Source organism: Drosophila obscura, unplaced genomic scaffold (genome assembly GCF_018151105.1).
Source record: "Drosophila obscura isolate BZ-5 IFL unplaced genomic scaffold, ASM1815110v1 contig_87, whole genome shotgun sequence".
In the NCBI taxonomy this organism is placed as follows: domain Eukaryota; kingdom Metazoa; phylum Arthropoda; class Insecta; order Diptera; family Drosophilidae; genus Drosophila; species Drosophila obscura.
This window is the reverse complement of record NW_024542880.1, coordinates 1,641,982-1,658,550: the sequence shown is the minus strand read 5'-3', so window position 1 is coordinate 1,658,550 and position 16,569 is coordinate 1,641,982. Positions and strand designations below refer to the sequence as shown.

The following is a 16,569-nucleotide window of genomic DNA, read 5'->3' as shown; positions in this document are numbered from 1 at the left end:
TATATAGACCAGATTGCCGAATCTGAATCAGATCGTATCATAATTATAGCCAGAATGAAGAAATTTTCAGTTGCTTCCCCTTCCCCCTCCTGCCGACGACCGTGCAACTCATTTTCCTTCTCGCTCGCACACTCTGCTGCGTTCAGTGCGCGAGCAACCCCTAGCGGAGGAGATGTAGAATCTAAATGGTACATGTGTAATCTACATGTTAGATGTAGAATATACATAATATATGTAGATGTAGATAACAGATGTAGAAAAAATATGTAAAATTTTTTTTTTTTAATACTAAAATTCTAAAAAATCATATGCTCAAAAATGTACATGCTGACTGAGTACGGGTATAAGTAGAGTCGCGTCCCCAGAAGCGACTCGCACGTTCCTTCTCGTTTAAATTGTGGACTGTATGTAGTCGCTTTAATCTTTTGTTTGTAAAGACTCTTTAATAATTTGAGGCTTAAAGTTCGACTCCGATGCTCTTTGAAATGATTCTGCGTAAAGAGAAAGACGTTGAGTCATTCGGAAGCCCCAGTAGTCTTTAATCTGACGGCACAGGTTCAGATCAAGCTCAGTCACCAGCAAGCCATCTTTGTCTCGCGATAAACTCTGAAACATTTTTTTTTATTGATAACGTAATTAGTTTTTTTTGGTTTTGACCTACCGGTGTTCTGGAGCCGTCCGGCGCAGCAACATACGATGAACCGTAAAAGGGACCGAACTCTTTGTGTGCTGTGCTGCCGTCTCCCGACGTGTACTCGTTGGGAAACTTTTCCGTGCCGATGCGGTTGATAGGAACCGTAAAATAACTATTTGCAATGGCGGCATTCCGTGCCTCGATGCTCCACAGTGGCTCCGAAAGTCTACCAATTGTGGCAGAGGGATTAAACACAATCTCTGCGCCATTTAAACCGAACATCATCCAATTCTGTGGATGATGGCGACCATAACAGATGTTGATAGCTAGCTTTCCGAACTCGGTTTCGAACACCGGATGAAAAGTATTACCTTCCATGTAGTAGGTCGACTCATTGAAGTCTCCCACTCTGGGAATGTGGTTCTTACGATGCTTGCCTAAGTATCGACCGTTGTTCGAGATAACTACGGCCGTATTCCAAATGGTCTCACCATGTTCTATGTCTCGTTCCAGGATTGAGTGAATAATTACCATATTGAAGGACTTAGCCAGGTCAGCGAGCATCTTTGTCGTGGGGCCATGCTCAGCCTCTTCGGCGAATTCACACCAGGGAAATTTTTCCCGTGTGCAGAATGCAAAGGGCATTGCTGCACAAATTGAAAATAGTGGTGATCAGTTCTTGGAATAGCTACTTATGCAATTATATACTTACTCCACGCTTCTTGAGTACACACAATATTACATCCAGCCGCTGCTGCTGCTTTGATCATAATCTTCACCTTGTTCCAGATCGCCACGCGTTGGTCTTCAATGGGTGCTGTGGTGGGCAACACTATTGAATTCTGTATAGCGCCGACACGCACCACCCGTGGCTTGCGTATTTGCTCCCTTCGCGCCGTAAACCGATAGCCTTTAATTTCAAATCCATGCTTCTGTGCTATGTCTGTTGCACTATCGGGCAGATCAAGTAATTGGCTGTAAGAAACAAATAGATATGCATATAAGATAGAAGCGAAAGCTATTTAAAAACGAGAGGGAACTGTGTGAGTCGCTGCAGTGGCTGCGACTCAACTTTTATACCCGTACTCAGTCAGCATATATGTGAGCTTATGATTTATGTGGAATATTTTAGATATTCTATCTATTTAAGTTAGTTTGCTTCGTCTGCTGAGAGCCGAGCAGGAGCAGAACAGGTTTTCAACGTTTCTTCCTCTTCCTCATCTCTACTTCGGCAGAAGAGGCACCCAGCCTGTTTGCATGAGTGCATATTAGCAAATGTCCGTATGACTGCATATTTTTCTGCTGAGCTTACAAAGCTCCGAGGTGCGCTTCTTTTTTATGTTCGGCAAAGTCTGCCGAGTTATGCGACATCGTGGTAACATATTGCTAAGCCATCTCGAGTAGAGACTTGCAGCAGTTTGCTACGATAGCCGAGTTCGATGTAATCGCATTAAGTGATTTGATCGCAGCTTGGCTGTCACTTTGATATTTAGATGAGTTGCCGTGACGGCAACTGTTTGGATGGAGTTCAGAGCTTCCCCGATTGCATTGACTTCTGCCTGAAAGACACTGCAGTGGTGTGGAAGTCTGAAGGAGTGCCTTTTATTTAGTTGCTCGGAGTAGATACCTCCTTCAACTTTATTTTCCAACTTAGAGCCGTCTGTAAAGATTTTTATGGCTCCGTCTGGGCCAGGTTGTCCCTCGAGCCAGTTGTCTGTTAGGGATAATTATTTTGAAAGGAGAATCTGTGTACTCCCTCGGAACGCATTAGTTCGTTGTTTTTGGGACGATGTTGTTTCCATTTAAGATGGAGCAGTGACCGATGTGCTGTGACACCCATTGGTCCGAGTCTCTTAGACGAATTGCTGCCATTTCTGCCCGCTCTTTACCTGTTCGGTCAAGATTCTGAAGTCATAGTGTAGCCTTTAGAGCACCATTTGAGGTGGTGCGGAGAGCTACACTGACTCATAGGGCGGCAGTTCGCTGTACCTTTCCTAGTGGTTTGGTGATGGTCCTTTTTGATATTGCAGGCCACCACACCGTGAATCCGTAGAGTAATATTGGTCTAACTATTGCTAGATATATGCATTGGACTGGTTCATGCCCCATTTTAAGCCAATAGCCTATTCGCCAGTGTAGAGGGCAAAATTATTATCAGGTAAGTGCAGTCTATTGTGCGTTGTAAAAAATTAAGAAAATGTGATATTGCGAAATTAAATACGTTTTGGAAGAAATTTTTCATTTCCTACAAAGAAAACAGAAAAAACGAGAAGGAACGTGCGAGTCGCTTCTAGGGACGCGACTCTACTTATACCCGTACTTTGTCAGCATATACATTTTTGAGCATATAATTTTTTAGAATTTTAGAAAAAAAAAAAATTTACATTTTTTTTTGCTACATCTGCTATCTACATCTACATATACAATGTATATTCTACATCTAACATGTAGATTGTACATGTTCCATTTCGATTCTACATCTCTTCCGCTAGGGGTTGCTCGCGCACTGAACGCGGCAGAGTGTACGAGCGAGAAGGAAAATGAGTTGCGTTTTCGTTTGTGGGTGGGGGCAGGGGAAACAACTGAAAATTAATTTCTTCATTCTGGCTATAATTATGATCCGATCTAATTCAGATTCGGCAATCCGGTAGATATGGGCATTCCCTACGATAATGCGTTTTTAGTTTTATCGTATCTTTTAAAAATGTGCCTGCCACAGATTTTCGGGCTTTGTGTGGGCGGAAGGGGGCGAGGCGAAATTTTGAAATACACTTGTAGCAGTGTGATATCACATGAGTGTGGAAACCAAATTTGGTTGCCCTAGCTCTTATAGTCTCTGAGCTCTAGGTCAACAAGACAGACAGACAGACAGACGGACAGACAGACGGACAGACAGACAGACATGGCTATATCGACTCGGCTATTGATGCTGATCAAGAATCTATATATTTTATGGGGTCGGAAACGTTTCCTTCTCTGCGTTGCACACATCCACTTTTACCACAAATACCACAAACTCTTTTTTGAGAACGGGTATAAAAGAAGGGAGCTGGCGTGAAAAAATGGAGGGCCCCAGATGATGTTTGCCAGGGCCGGTTGAGGGTTGATACGGCCCTGAATAGGTCGAGTTTGTTTTTAAAGTTGTTATTTGTTTGTATTGTGTGTATTTACAGTGGGGAGTCAGCCGAAAAGAGGTGGCAAAATTAAAACATATTTTATGAACGCTTTGAATAAAATAAATGTACACATCCAATAGGAAATTTTCCAGAGCTTTACTGAATCTTATTTTCAAGATAAATTTAGTTTAGGAGATATGAGCAGAGATATGATATGAAAATGACATGTACACAAATGTATTGAACCCTTTTTCACTTTATAACTTAGCAAGCTGGGCCCACTGTGCGCGTCTGCTGAGCGATCTCGAGCTCGCTCGGCTCGTTTCTTACGAACAGACGAAGCTGTCGGGCAGCGGGCTCGCGATCAGAGACGAAGCATAGCCGAAAAGAGAATTGAAACTCCGCGCACTCCCTCTGTCCATGGAGCGCACCGGTAAGCCTCGCCATAGAACAGCTTTTTCGTCGCTCATGCAGCATCCTGGTATTGTATAGTCTTTGGTACTAGGATTAAATAAACAGAACACTGTGTAACCATAGAGCATTCAATTTTCCTACAATGGTCACACTGGGCACCGAGCGAATTAGATAGCACTTTCGGATGACGGAAAATTGATCGCGTCTGAGTACTGGGCTTAAAACAGCGGTAAATAGAAATTTGATCTAAAACCGATCAGTCATTTAAAATCGTCACAGTGTTTATATATGATATACATACATATATACGCATTAGCTTATAAATAAATCTGTATATCTACATCCATATGCTTATGCTAGTTCTATAATTAACAATTTTTTGTACACATGTTTATTTATACATATACATATGTACATTCATAAACGGGGTGCCACAGACCGAGTTCCAATTTAGTTGGAGTGTCAACCTGTGGCACCCGGATTAAGGTGTTATGACATTAGACTTTTCTTCGAAGAGAGAGATTGTATGAGAGACAAAACGCAAAATTAGTGTTCGTAGCCATCTCTGCCAGGATTTTTCTAGTTATTCCGTGAAGGTGTGGAACATACTTAAAAAGGGTTGATGAATCAGCTGTGTTTCGTAAACAATGCGAGCTGAGAAATTCAACTAAAATTAAAAAAGGAACAAAATGCACTCTGACGATGAAGTGATTGTGTTGGTGTCGGCATATATGGTTGCAAAAAAAAGTGAATACTGTTCATCTCTCTTTTTGGTTTTGCGCACAGTTTTTGCCTCCATCTTGCACCATTCACTTTAGGAATAACTGTTGAACATATATTCCTGAGCTGTGCATCAGCTGTTTTTGCAGTCCACACATGGTCCCAAAAGGCAACTATCGATATAAATCTGTGGATTCCGCTCATGTTGCTGGATAACCACGCCAGGAAAACATAAACGAAAAATTCCTGGAACAGATTTTTGTATATGAAGTTTGACAGGAATTTTTCGATTCTGTGGTGCTGGATACCATGCTTAAGTCTAGTGTCATAGCACTATTAAAAAAATTCTAATGTCATAACACCATCCACGCTTAAATATTTCTGCAAGAAGCTATATAGTATATAACTTTTACGCACTGTTTTTGTATAAGATGTACTCACTCTTCTTCGAGACCATACAAAATTCGTTTGACCTCTTTTAGCTTATCAGTTGGCAGATACTTCTCCAAGCAATCATTAAGATTTTTTAAATCAAATGATGACATTTTAGCCTGTTTACAGAAATAAAAAGTTTCAATCAATTAAATTTTTCCCTAGAGCTTTTTTAAAAAGCAACCTCGAGAGTCGATCGCACAATTTAAAATGCTGCTACGTCGATCACTGCCGGTGTTTCTAATATACACACATAAAAATGTATATATGCAACGAATGTAAATATGTACATACATATGTATACATATGCTCGTGAATTATCACTGACCTTGCTATGAACTACTTAGTAAGTGACGTATTAGTTACGGTGGCACAATGCTAATATTTTCGTATATTAATATACTACTACGTCACTTACTAAGTAGTTCATAGCAAGGTCAGTGATAATATATTATTATATATTATTATATATTATTATATATTATATTATATATATATATTATTTCTGATTAAATTTAAAAAACGGAATGTTTGGGCCCGCAACCTTCGAAAAGGTTTCTTAGATTTTAATGAGCAATACCTTAAACGACGCCTAATTAATGCACCTATACGCAAAAAAATAGAGAACACAGGATATCTTTTTTTCGACTTTTTCTGAGTTTTTAAAATCAAAATTTCGTAAAAAATACCGCATAAAAATCATAATTTTTGCATTTCAATGCTTTATATTTCCCAGAAATCACAAAGTGTTTGGGCTTAACTGTTTTAATTATCTTTTCAAAATAGCAAAGTTCTTTAAAACCAGACGTAAGATACTAGAGTTATGTTAAAAAAAAGAAGCGCTACCTCTAAAAAAAGATTTACAACAAAATTCGAGTTTTCAAAAATTCTTCAAAAAAAGGCCTGCCATAGAAAAAAAATATCATCAAACCATTTCAAATCCCCAAATGATTAAGAAAAAGTTGGTTTTGTTCCTTGAGGAAAAATCGTGTCGGGTAGTGCTATCAGAAAGGCTACAGTTTTCACTTTCAGAAAACATTTTCGATATACTTCTCAAAACGGAAAGTTAGGCGCGTTTGCAAAATGAAAAATTTTTCCGTTTTCAAAACGGCAACATATTCCTCCTTAAAATTAAAAGTTAACGTCTATTTCTAAAACAAAACGAATCTTATTTGCAAAAGGAGAAAAATAGATGACTTTTTTATGCATTGACATGAATTTGACACAATTACCAGAGAAATTGAGCTTTTGCTCTGTTTAAAACTATTTTTTTTTATGCTTATTTTAAAATTGGATCTGAAAAAATTTCTCTGTGCGACACCAAATAGTTAATTCGTTCGCACAGCTGTATCAGCCCAATTTGGTTATAGATAAATCTCTGTTTAACATAACAGAGAACTTTTTGTATTATCTGGCACTAACGCGTTACAGTACAGTTGCGCTTAACAGCATAGGAGTAAATAAATCAGACTTTTGCGGATTCCAGAGCGCCTGAAAACGAAAAGTATGACTTTTGCCTGAAAAGTAAAATTCAAAGGGAAAGTGAAAAGTGTTTTTTCTCCAGCGGGGCGTATCTAACAATCTAACAAATCTAACAAAATTAGTTGTGTTGTTTAGAGTAGAACTTTCGTGGGGGACAGAGGGGGTCGAGATAACAACGTTTAGTTATTCACTAAAGTATGCAGATTTATAATTAATATGTCTCCCTTGCCCGTTTTTCACGATTATGGAGAAAATTGATTTTCAGTTTCATATGAGTTTCATTGTGAAGCCCTGCAATATTGATCGCAGCACCGATGAAGTAATTGATTTTATGTTGTAACGAACCATAGATCCCATGGTTCGTCACAAGCAGTCGATGCAACCAATGCTACTCCCAGGTGAAGATATCAACACCAACGAATTGCGATTGCGTTGGGTAACCCTTTGTTACCGGGCAATCCACTCGGCAATATATATTTATGTAAGAACTTTCCAACATTCCGAATCAGAAATAAGATATCTGTAAGATATTGGTGGGAAAATCGATGGCCAGCGGATGCATAAAAGGCACTGCCTGGCGTGGAGACGAGGTAGTCGATCGAGAGTCCATCAGCACAACTACAATACACGTCGCGGTCAGTCGGTCAACATAACCAAGTGTAGCATAATAACAAGAAAGAATAAAGAAACCCATTAAAAGCCAAGAAACCAAAAAGTTTTGTGATTTCGCTAATTAATTTATTGCACTTGCTGGCAAAGTCCCCGTTTTCCCAATAAAGTCCTCGTGAATTATAAACTATCTTGTAATTCAGGACCCTGTACAGACTGATGCATATCCCAGACTGAGACAGGTCCTCAAAAGCGGCGCCCAAGCAGGGACTTTAAAGGATTTTTGTACTAAAAGTTCAGGAAAACCGATCAGGGACTTCGTTTAGTAAAGACCCACTGCCATCAAAAGAAAAAAATTAAATAGACAAGCTAAACTCACCAACAACTCACTCACGCGAAAAAAATCGCGAAATTATACGCAGTGCCGAACCTAAAAGTGCCGTTTAACAGTGACTCAGTGTCAAAATCAACAGAAAAACCACCATGAAATATCACGACGAGGAACAACCAGAGGAGGCATACCCTGCGGGACACTTTTCCAATCCAGGGGTCAGCACCGGCTGGATCCACAAACTCCGTCGGGACGAGCTAGAAGTCCTCGCCGAAGAATTCGGATTCGGTAACGAAGGAACGTTCGATGAGCGCCGAAAGAAATTTTCCGCACTAGTCGCCGGGCCACTCGCGCAAGACGCCTGGGTTCGCCTAGGAGAGTTCGAGACGCATTATGTCAAGCCAGCCTCACGTTCGCGCTCCAAGTCACCACCGCCATCTACTCCTGGACCATCCGACACTCGCCAAATGGATCCCAGGACCGGATTACGATTCCCCGCAGCCCCTGAAGACCACACCCCTGCAGCCCCGTTTCCAAGGCCCCTAGCTACAGAGACTCACCCAGCGCCCGTACCGAGGATCGTGACCGCGACCGACAGACCCATGGAAGGGCACCACTACAACCGCGCCGCACCAATTGCGGAACGAATTCGAAAATGGGGAATCCAGTTTGACGGCCACGATGACCCTCTATCGTTCATAGAACTGCTCGAAAAACGTGCGCTCTCGTATGGGGTGGACACCAACCAGCTGCCACGGGCCATGGCCGAACTCCTCACATACCGTGCCAGTCGTTGGTTCCTCACCAGCCGCCTACAAAGTTCCTCATGAGAAAATTTCCGCCAGGAATTCTTAACGTTCTTCTTACCACTATGTTATTTTGAACAATTGGAAGACCAGATCCGAACCCGCAAGCAAGCGGTGGGGGAACTGTTCAAAGATTTCCTCATCGAGATGCGGCTACTCATCCACCACGCTGACTACGACGCGATTAAGGAACTAAACAGGATCTACGACAACGCCCTACCAGCATACCAAATGTACGTGCGCTGTCACGAACTTCAAGACTTCTCACAGGTAACACTGCTGCCACACGGAGTTCAAGAGTATTCAAGAGCGGATCATCCCGACCACTCTCGCACCCCCGCGACACACGCCCAGATACGCAAGGCCGGCTACAGAACAGACTCCAATCGGACACCATTTCGGAAGCCCCACTGGGACTCCACAGACTCACCAAGGAGACAGCCATCAAATCCAGGCGGTACGGTAACTCCCGATGTGGCACATCGCATGATCTCGGCCTCCATCGCCAACCCACGCGTAGCCTGTCGCCGGTGTGGTGAAGCACAGCATGCGATATACGACTGCCAAAATCCCTCGATCCTATTCTGCTGGGAATGTGGCAAGCGCGGCACACGGACCATCGATTGATGTCGCCAGAACACGTCGGGCAACGACTCGCGTCCTCGACTGACACGGGATAAGCCGGGAACGACGACTCCCCCGACCCGCGAATAAAAACTCCGCTACACATGAACGAGAACCGGATAGTGGCAATGGTAACCATAGGAGAATACAACGGAAGCGACAAACGACACCGGGGCATCCCGAAGCTTTCTACTTCCTATGCGCCATTGAAACAACGTTCCAGTGCGGTACCACACTCCTACAATTACGAGATCAGTGCCCCACACCACCTATCCACACCGTTCCAACCAACAGCGTACAAGGCAACGAACCCCGACACCAGAAACCGAAGCCAACGGCAGCCGTCATACGTCTGCGACCTATTCCAACGATTTTGGCACTCTGCACCGCCAACATGAGGGTAGACGATATGAGACCTGTTGGGGGATGCTCTTCCTCAGTTACTAGGTCCTGATGCGTTGTAGCGTCAGCCACCTCGGTGCATCCTGGGAAGTGAGCTTCCATTAGTGCTGTTAGGGCTTCTTCACTGCCCTTAGTCCACTGTCCATCTTCTCGCTTCATCTGACTCTGTATGGTAGGTTGCTTTGATAGCAGCTTCCGAAGTCTAGCCGTTTCTGGGACTTTCTCGATATTGGAGCAGAAGTTCCTCCACGAGTTTCTTTGTGCCCTGCGTATTTCCTTCTTGTACTCCCTGAGTAGGGTTTTGTATTCCGTATTGATTATCTCCTCGTTCGCCTGTTTGGCGATTTTGAAGAATTCTTTGAGGTTGTTTCTTTGAAGCGATAAGTCCCGGTTCCACCAGAGTGGTTTGGTCCTCTTTTTCGTTCTTGAGGGTAGGCATGATGCGTGGTACGCATCCAGTAGTTCGTTGGACAGGGTCTCTAGGGACGTTTCTATGTCTTCCGGGGATTTCAATGTGCCCGGGCGAGTCGCGAGCTTCGAAGTAACTGTTTTTTAAAAACTTTTCCCAGTTTGTGTTCCGGGGGTTTCTATAAACAGTTATCTTCGGAGAGTGTTTACATTCGCACCTGAATTGAATGTACTTGTGGTCTGAGAAGGATGGTCTTTCAAGGACTCTCCAGCCAGATACCAAAGTACTCTTTCCCGTTACGAGTGTTAGATCTAGTACGTTAGACGAGGTGGGACCTACGAAGGTGTGTTCCTCCCCTACGTTTGCTACATCTAGGTTAGTTGCGATGGGGAAGAGTACCTTCGCCTTTGGTATGGACGGGATTAGCTCCCTTTCCTCAACCTCCAGTCTGGCCCCCTCCCACATCGCCTCCATTTGGCAGACCGTTTGCGTCAGCCACTTGAGTGTGGGGTCGTCCATACATTTCAGTATTTTGACCGGGCACCATCGAACGTGGGCATGGGGCTGTTGGGTCCTCCTCCATTCTTCCGAATAGCGACTCTACGAGCTGCGCGTGCACCATCTTCCACCGCGCCTCCGTCATCTTGCCATTCTCATCGCTCCGGTCAATGAGTGCCACGATCAGGTGTCGTTTGGTCACCTCATTGACCTTCGCCTTGGGTTTGGGCTTCTTTGCCGTTTTGGGTGGAGGTCCCACCCCCTTGGGCCCGCGTTGCCGCTTGTTCGCCGGAGTGTCCTTACTGGCGCTCTCGGTCGAGCGTTGCCTTTTAGTGGCAAGAATCTCCTCCACCTTGTTGGCATATTCCCTCTTCGTCGCCTTCATTTGCGGCATCTGCGCAAAGTGTAAGCGGCCCTCCTATACCTTCTGCTCGGCCCAGGCTAGCTTGGACTTCTCCTCTTGGGAGATGTCTTCTCTGCCTTGGAGCCGGCTTCGGATTTTGAGCGCCGCCTTATATTGGGCCTTAGCCTTCATCCCCTCCCTAGAACGCTTCGGCCCTTCCCTACGCAGGGAGCTGGAACCTGGTTCAGGCGAGCGGAGAAGGCTATCTTCCTCCGTCTTGCTGACCGAGAGCACGCTCTCCAGGTCCGAGTCTGTCTCGACTAAGGCACCTGTGCGGCTCAGCTTGGAGTGAGTCCGTTTTGTGGCAGTGGCATTGCAACTGACATGACCTGCTCCCGCCATATCAGAGGTGTGACCGCTGGCGACACGCAGAGAGGATTGCTCCTCCCCGTGCCCGCCGGTGGTAGCAGTCACGCTTTCCACCGACGTTTGGGTTGACATCCCAACCCGTGTTTGACCGTCTGTCCGCTCCATACTAGGCCCGAAGGTCCATACGTAGTTGATGTTTATCGGGGGAACCACCCCCTAGCGTTTTATGCCTACCCGCCAGGCACCTCCAGCCATGGCCATGGTTCAGCTCCCCCATTTTTGGTCGGCCCCCCCCATATAGGGGGGTGACCCCCGGGGGCCCCCCAAGGAGGACGCCCCGCCACCGACCCCAGGAGGACCTGGACCTGGCCTTGGCTGACACTGCATTACCTCGGACAGAGCAAGCGACAGTGCATTACCCAATCCGAGATAATGCAGTGCCCATTGCCCGGCCGGCACCCTCGGGTCGGGTTCAGCTGGAGGATTTTTGCCGGCCTTCGAGATTATTAAAGAGACGATGATTTTTAGTCTATATTCGAAGTTTTTGTGTATTATACATGTCGTATCGCACAATAGCGAAAGGTGTGTGGTTTTGCTGGCTATTGAGTTACATATGTTGGATTAGGTTCGATTCAAGGCGCGGGCGTCGGCTCAAGACTGTGTCGGATTGAAGGGCCAGAATCCAAGTTGATGTGCAATACCAAGTACTGGATACCAGCTAACTTTAAAGGTAGGCGGTCCGAATTGCCAGTGACATATAAAGAAAGTGATAGCGTTAGGGAAGGACCGAAAGAAAGGTGCGAGATAAAGACACTTTCTGAAGGTAACACTACCTGAAACCATCTTTCCGCATCGAACCAAAACCAACTTTTTATACCCGTACTCAAAAAAGTGTTAAGGGGTATATTGTATTTGTGGTAAAAGTGGATGTGTGTAACGCAGAGAAGGAAACGTTTCCGACCCCATAAAGTATATATATTCTTGATCAGCATCAATAGCCGAGTCGATATAGCCATGTCTGTCTGTCTGTCCGTCTGTCTGTCCGTCTGTCTGTCTGTCTGTCCGTCTTGTTGAGCGCCTAGAGCTCAGAGACTATAAGAGCTAGGGAAACCAAATTTGGTTTCCACACTCATGTGATATCACACTGCTACAAGTGTATTTTAAAATTTCGCCCCGCCCCCTTCCGCCACCCCAAAGGATGAAAATCTGTGGCAGGCACAATTTTAAAGATACGATAAAACTAAAAACGCAGTATCGTAGAGAATGACCATATCTACCAGATTGCCGAATCTGAATCAGATTATAATTATAGCCAGAATGAAGAAATTAATTTTCAGTTGGCTCCCCTGCCCCCTCCTGCCAACGAAAACGCAAATTATTTTCCTTCTCGCTCGCACACTCTGCCGCGTTCAGTACGCGAGCAACCCCTAGCGGAGGAGATGTAGAATCTAAATGATCCATGTATAATATACATGTTAGATGTATAATATACATAATATATGTAGATGTAGATAACAGATGTAACAGATGTAAAATGTACAATTTTTTTTTTTTAATTCTAAAATTCTAAAAAATCATATGCTCAAAAATTTATATAGTGACTGAGTACGGGTATAAGTAGAGTCGCGTCTTTAGAAGCGACTCGCACGTTCCTTCTCGTTTTACCTTATTTTTCTCTAAAAAAATTAACGAGAATATTATCGATTTTTCTGTCGTCTGTACCTAAAAAACCTGCAAGAAGCAGATCACCCATGACCAGCCCAATATACCTTGTTGGCTTTGCGAAAGCGTAGTGCATGCAAAATGTGCAGGGATCTCGGGCCGTGTTAAAGATGTCATTTCCCAAAACAATAGCCTCCATTAGAGTTTTGAGGAATAGCGTGCTGTGGAAAACGACATGCGTTCGTTCAAGAAAGACGCGTAGTGGCTGCAAAGTGCTGCTCGTGGGCTTTAAAAAGCAATATGATCGGCTCTTGGCCATGGACACTCAGTTCAGCAGTTCAAAGTTGCTGGCTGAGTGTCCGAGGCGTAGGAAGTCTACTCCGCGAGACTTGAAAGTGCAAACTGCCTCACGGCCGCCGGCATCCGAATTAATTACTCCGACCACAGTGCAACAATTTATTACGTTTGTTACTCCAAGTGCAATGATCGCTGCTGGTGATGCAGATTCGGGAGTCGAATGTGTCAATTCGGAGAGTATGCGGTTAGAAAGGTCTGTGACGCCCATGTCCGTCGAGTCCGCAACCAACTCCTTAACTATCCCATCAGTTTCGCTCTCACCAGCTAATAAACGTCCCGAACCACCGGATATCACCATCACAGATCCCAGACTTGTGGTGCCAAAACCACTGGTGGGAGTCCCACCAAAGTTGCAAATTTTTGTATCACGGCTTGCCCCTGACCTTACATCTAGCGTATAACTGCTTTCAGTCAAAGAAAAATAAAACCCGATGGCTTAAGGGTAGACAACTTTAATTTCTTATATGCCAGGGAGATAGCCTCCTTTAAAATAAGCGACTGCCCAACTTAGTTCGAAACCATTTGCTCTGCCAAATTTTTGATGGAGCACTTGGTTGTGAAAGAGTAAAAGGCGCAGAAGAAGAAAAATGGGCCCCCATAATTCTTCCTTCTTCCCAGTGCTCCATCTCCACCCTAATCTTCACGCTCTGTTTCCTCTCTTTTAGTTACTTATTTAAATTCTAGAGGCTTGCGTAGTAAGCTCAGCACTCTTTTTCTGGAGAGTTTTTACTGAGATCTGGTTAAAGCCGGAAATTCTTAGTTCCGAAGTTTTGGCGGGTCGGTACATAATCTTTAGAAATGACAGTTTCTCTCGACGTGGACGCAGGGTCCTCATTGCAGTGGACTCAAATTACGTTGGAACATTTCATAGTCCAGGTTCAACAAGACCTGGAATTCTGTTGGGTCTTCGGAAACGAGTCTAATACCCTAGTTACCATATCACGACATGTCTTTGTGGACGGCTTGTTAAACCTATCCCTGTCTCAAATCAACCGTGTGTAAAATTCCTTGGGTTGATTACTTGATCTGTGCTTTGTCTCGGATTAATAATCACATTCGGGATTTTGATTGGTCCGAACTGTACTTGTGCACTGAAAGGCACAAACCTTTTTTACAATGTACTTGACACACTTTTTGATTCTTGTGTTCCACTTTCTTGTCCGATTAGATCTGAGAAGCCTCCTTGGTTTACCAAAGAGTTATCCAATCTAAAAAAAATTTAAATCAATGCTGTATACAAAATTTCAAGAAGTTTGTTCTCCTTCTTATCTCTCTCGCTATTTAATAGTTCGGTCAAATTTATCCGTTTTCAACGCTTAATGCTATAAATACTACCCATCTCTATGCAGGATACGCTTTTCACAGGACCCTAAAGTGTTTGACAGATTCGTAAACAGTAAGCGTAAAACGTTCACCTCTTTTGTCAGTAAAGGATTCCAAGGTAACTTGCCGACGGATGTTATTTACACTGATTTCAGTAAAGCATTCGACTATGTAAACCACTCACTTCTATCACAAAATCATCACCTTTTGGATTTCCACCCAATCTTTTGAGATGGATTTCTAGCTACCTTTGATCTAGGTCTCAAAGAGTCCTCTTAAAAAATTCCTTCTCTTTGCCTGTTAAGGTTACTTCTGGAGGTTACAATGGCAGCTATTGTAACGAACCGTTTTGTCCATCCTCGCTTTCATTTCTCAATATGTCAAAAAAAAATGATGAGGCAATTGCCAATCTTTTTGCCAAATTTTTCCAAGCAACCTATTCTCATGAAAGCTACTCTGGTCAGCCGTATCCATACAGTTTACCAAGGTCGAACGGCATTTTCAGCCCCGTGTTAAATGAAAGCTCACTGCTGCCTGATCGAGTGTTTAAGCCGTTGTATTCACCGGGTCCTGATGGGGTTCCGGCTGTACTGTGCCGACGCTCTGTGTGGGCCCCTGTTTAAACTATTCTCCCTATCCATTAATTCTTTATTCTTTTCCCCGAACTTGAAGGAATATTCTATCATTCCTCACCATAAGAAAGGTAGCAAGTCTGATGCAAATAATTATAGTATATCTAAGTATATCTAAGATATCCGCTTTTCCTAAAATGTTTGAGAATATGTTAACACTTTTATCTCCAGCTGAGCACTGATTTATAAGGCGACAATCAACAACCACAAATTTATTAGAGTTCACCTCTTTTATCAGTAAAGGATTCCAAGGTAACTTGCAGATGGATGTTATTTACACTGATTTCAGTAAAGTATTCGACTATGTAAACCACTCACTTATATCACAAAATCATCACCTTTTGGATTTCCACCCAATCTTTTGAGATGGATTTCTAGCTACCTTCGATCTAGGTCTCAAAGAGTCCTCTTAAAAAACTCCTTCTCTTTGCCTGTTAAGGTTACTTCTGGAGGTTACAATCGCAGCTATTGTAACGAACCGTTTTGTCCGCCTTATGTTGGCGTACTCAGCGGCTGGCGGGCTCGTTGCAACAATTTTGAATGTTGCCTGGTTGACAAATAGAAAGACTTGGTCGGCTTCCTCACACACGAGTTCTTTATTTTTATCTTAGGAATGTACTTAAGGATGACTTAGCCTACTCTTTGGTCTATCACTACGCGGGGCTCCTGCCCCCTGTCGGTCCTTCTCGACCCGCTCTAGGAATCCCCAAGCGTGGCACTGTCGGTCAAGAAAAAGATTCCTGCCTTTCGTACACTAAAATCGAACACCTGATTAGAATGCTAATCAATTGTACACTGGGCGGAGGAATATCTGACAAGTTTGCATTTTGCGAGGCGTGGGATCGGACGATCGTGGGCGATCCCACTCGAACATCTGCGCGGGTGTCAGTATTTTTATGCTGCGCTGCGCCAGAGTTGCGACCAGCAGCAGAGGGCTCGTGGTCGCCGGGCTGGGTAAGGTTAGTTCAGTTTTTATTTGATTCGCCGAGCTGCAAGAACGTATTCGTCTTGCATTGCCTCGTTAATTACTTAAACAATTAAATATCTTATAATAACCATAATACGCATACATAAGTAATACGATGAAACTAATGTCCCGTCGTGTAATACTTAGTCAAGTTCTAAGGATATAAAATATTACTGGCGCACAAAGTCGGTTCGTATTCGCGACCTGACAAAAGTTCAAAGTGCAATACTCATTCAGCGCGGAGACACTGCCCGCAGCACGAGTCGCGCGAAAAGAAGAAGAAAGAATATAGTGTGGTTGATACCCACAGACAAACAAGTGCAGCGCAAACAAAACCCGCTGTGCGTGAATTACTTAACACGGTCGAGGATACCCTCTACGAACAGTGAGAAGTAAGGTACAGTGCGGAGACAACTTCCGCTGTACTGATTCTGTTAGT

General features: G+C 43.9%; 1 protein-coding gene across 2 annotated transcripts; it reads right to left on the bottom strand.

The window, feature by feature from the left end:
- Nucleotides 1-317: 317 nt before the first annotated feature.
- On the bottom strand, nt 318-5,587 carry LOC111077472 (beta-ureidopropionase). Of its 2 annotated transcripts, XM_022371762.2 has the most exons (5): nt 5,501-5,587; nt 5,326-5,435; nt 1,347-1,609; nt 662-1,281; nt 318-606 (listed from the first exon to the last, which is right to left on the bottom strand). In XM_022371762.2, the coding sequence occupies exons 2-5, from the start codon at nt 5,427-5,429 to the stop codon at nt 418-420; spliced, it is 1,176 nt and encodes a 391-aa protein (XP_022227454.1). In that variant the 5' UTR covers nt 5,430-5,435; nt 5,501-5,587; the 3' UTR covers nt 318-417. The 2 variants fall into 2 exon arrangements, with proteins under 2 accessions (XP_022227454.1, XP_022227453.1); XM_022371761.2 differs by having other exon boundaries at nt 5,326-5,527.
- Between the last annotated feature and the right edge of the window lie 10,982 nt (nt 5,588-16,569).

Bases quoted from the DNA above. Each gene is read 5' to 3' on its own strand.
- LOC111077472 (XM_022371762.2), bottom strand. From the start codon at position 5,429: ATGTCATCATTTGATTTAAAAAATCTTAATGATTGCTTGGAGAAGTAT. The intron at 1,610-5,325 runs GTGAGTACATCT...TGTTTCTTACAG, and splicing joins TTGTATGGTCTCGAAGAAGA to CCAATTACTTGATCTGCCCG. The intron at 607-661 runs GTAGGTCAAAAC...AAAATGTTTCAG, and splicing joins CGGACGGCTCCAGAACACCG to AGTTTATCGCGAGACAAAGA.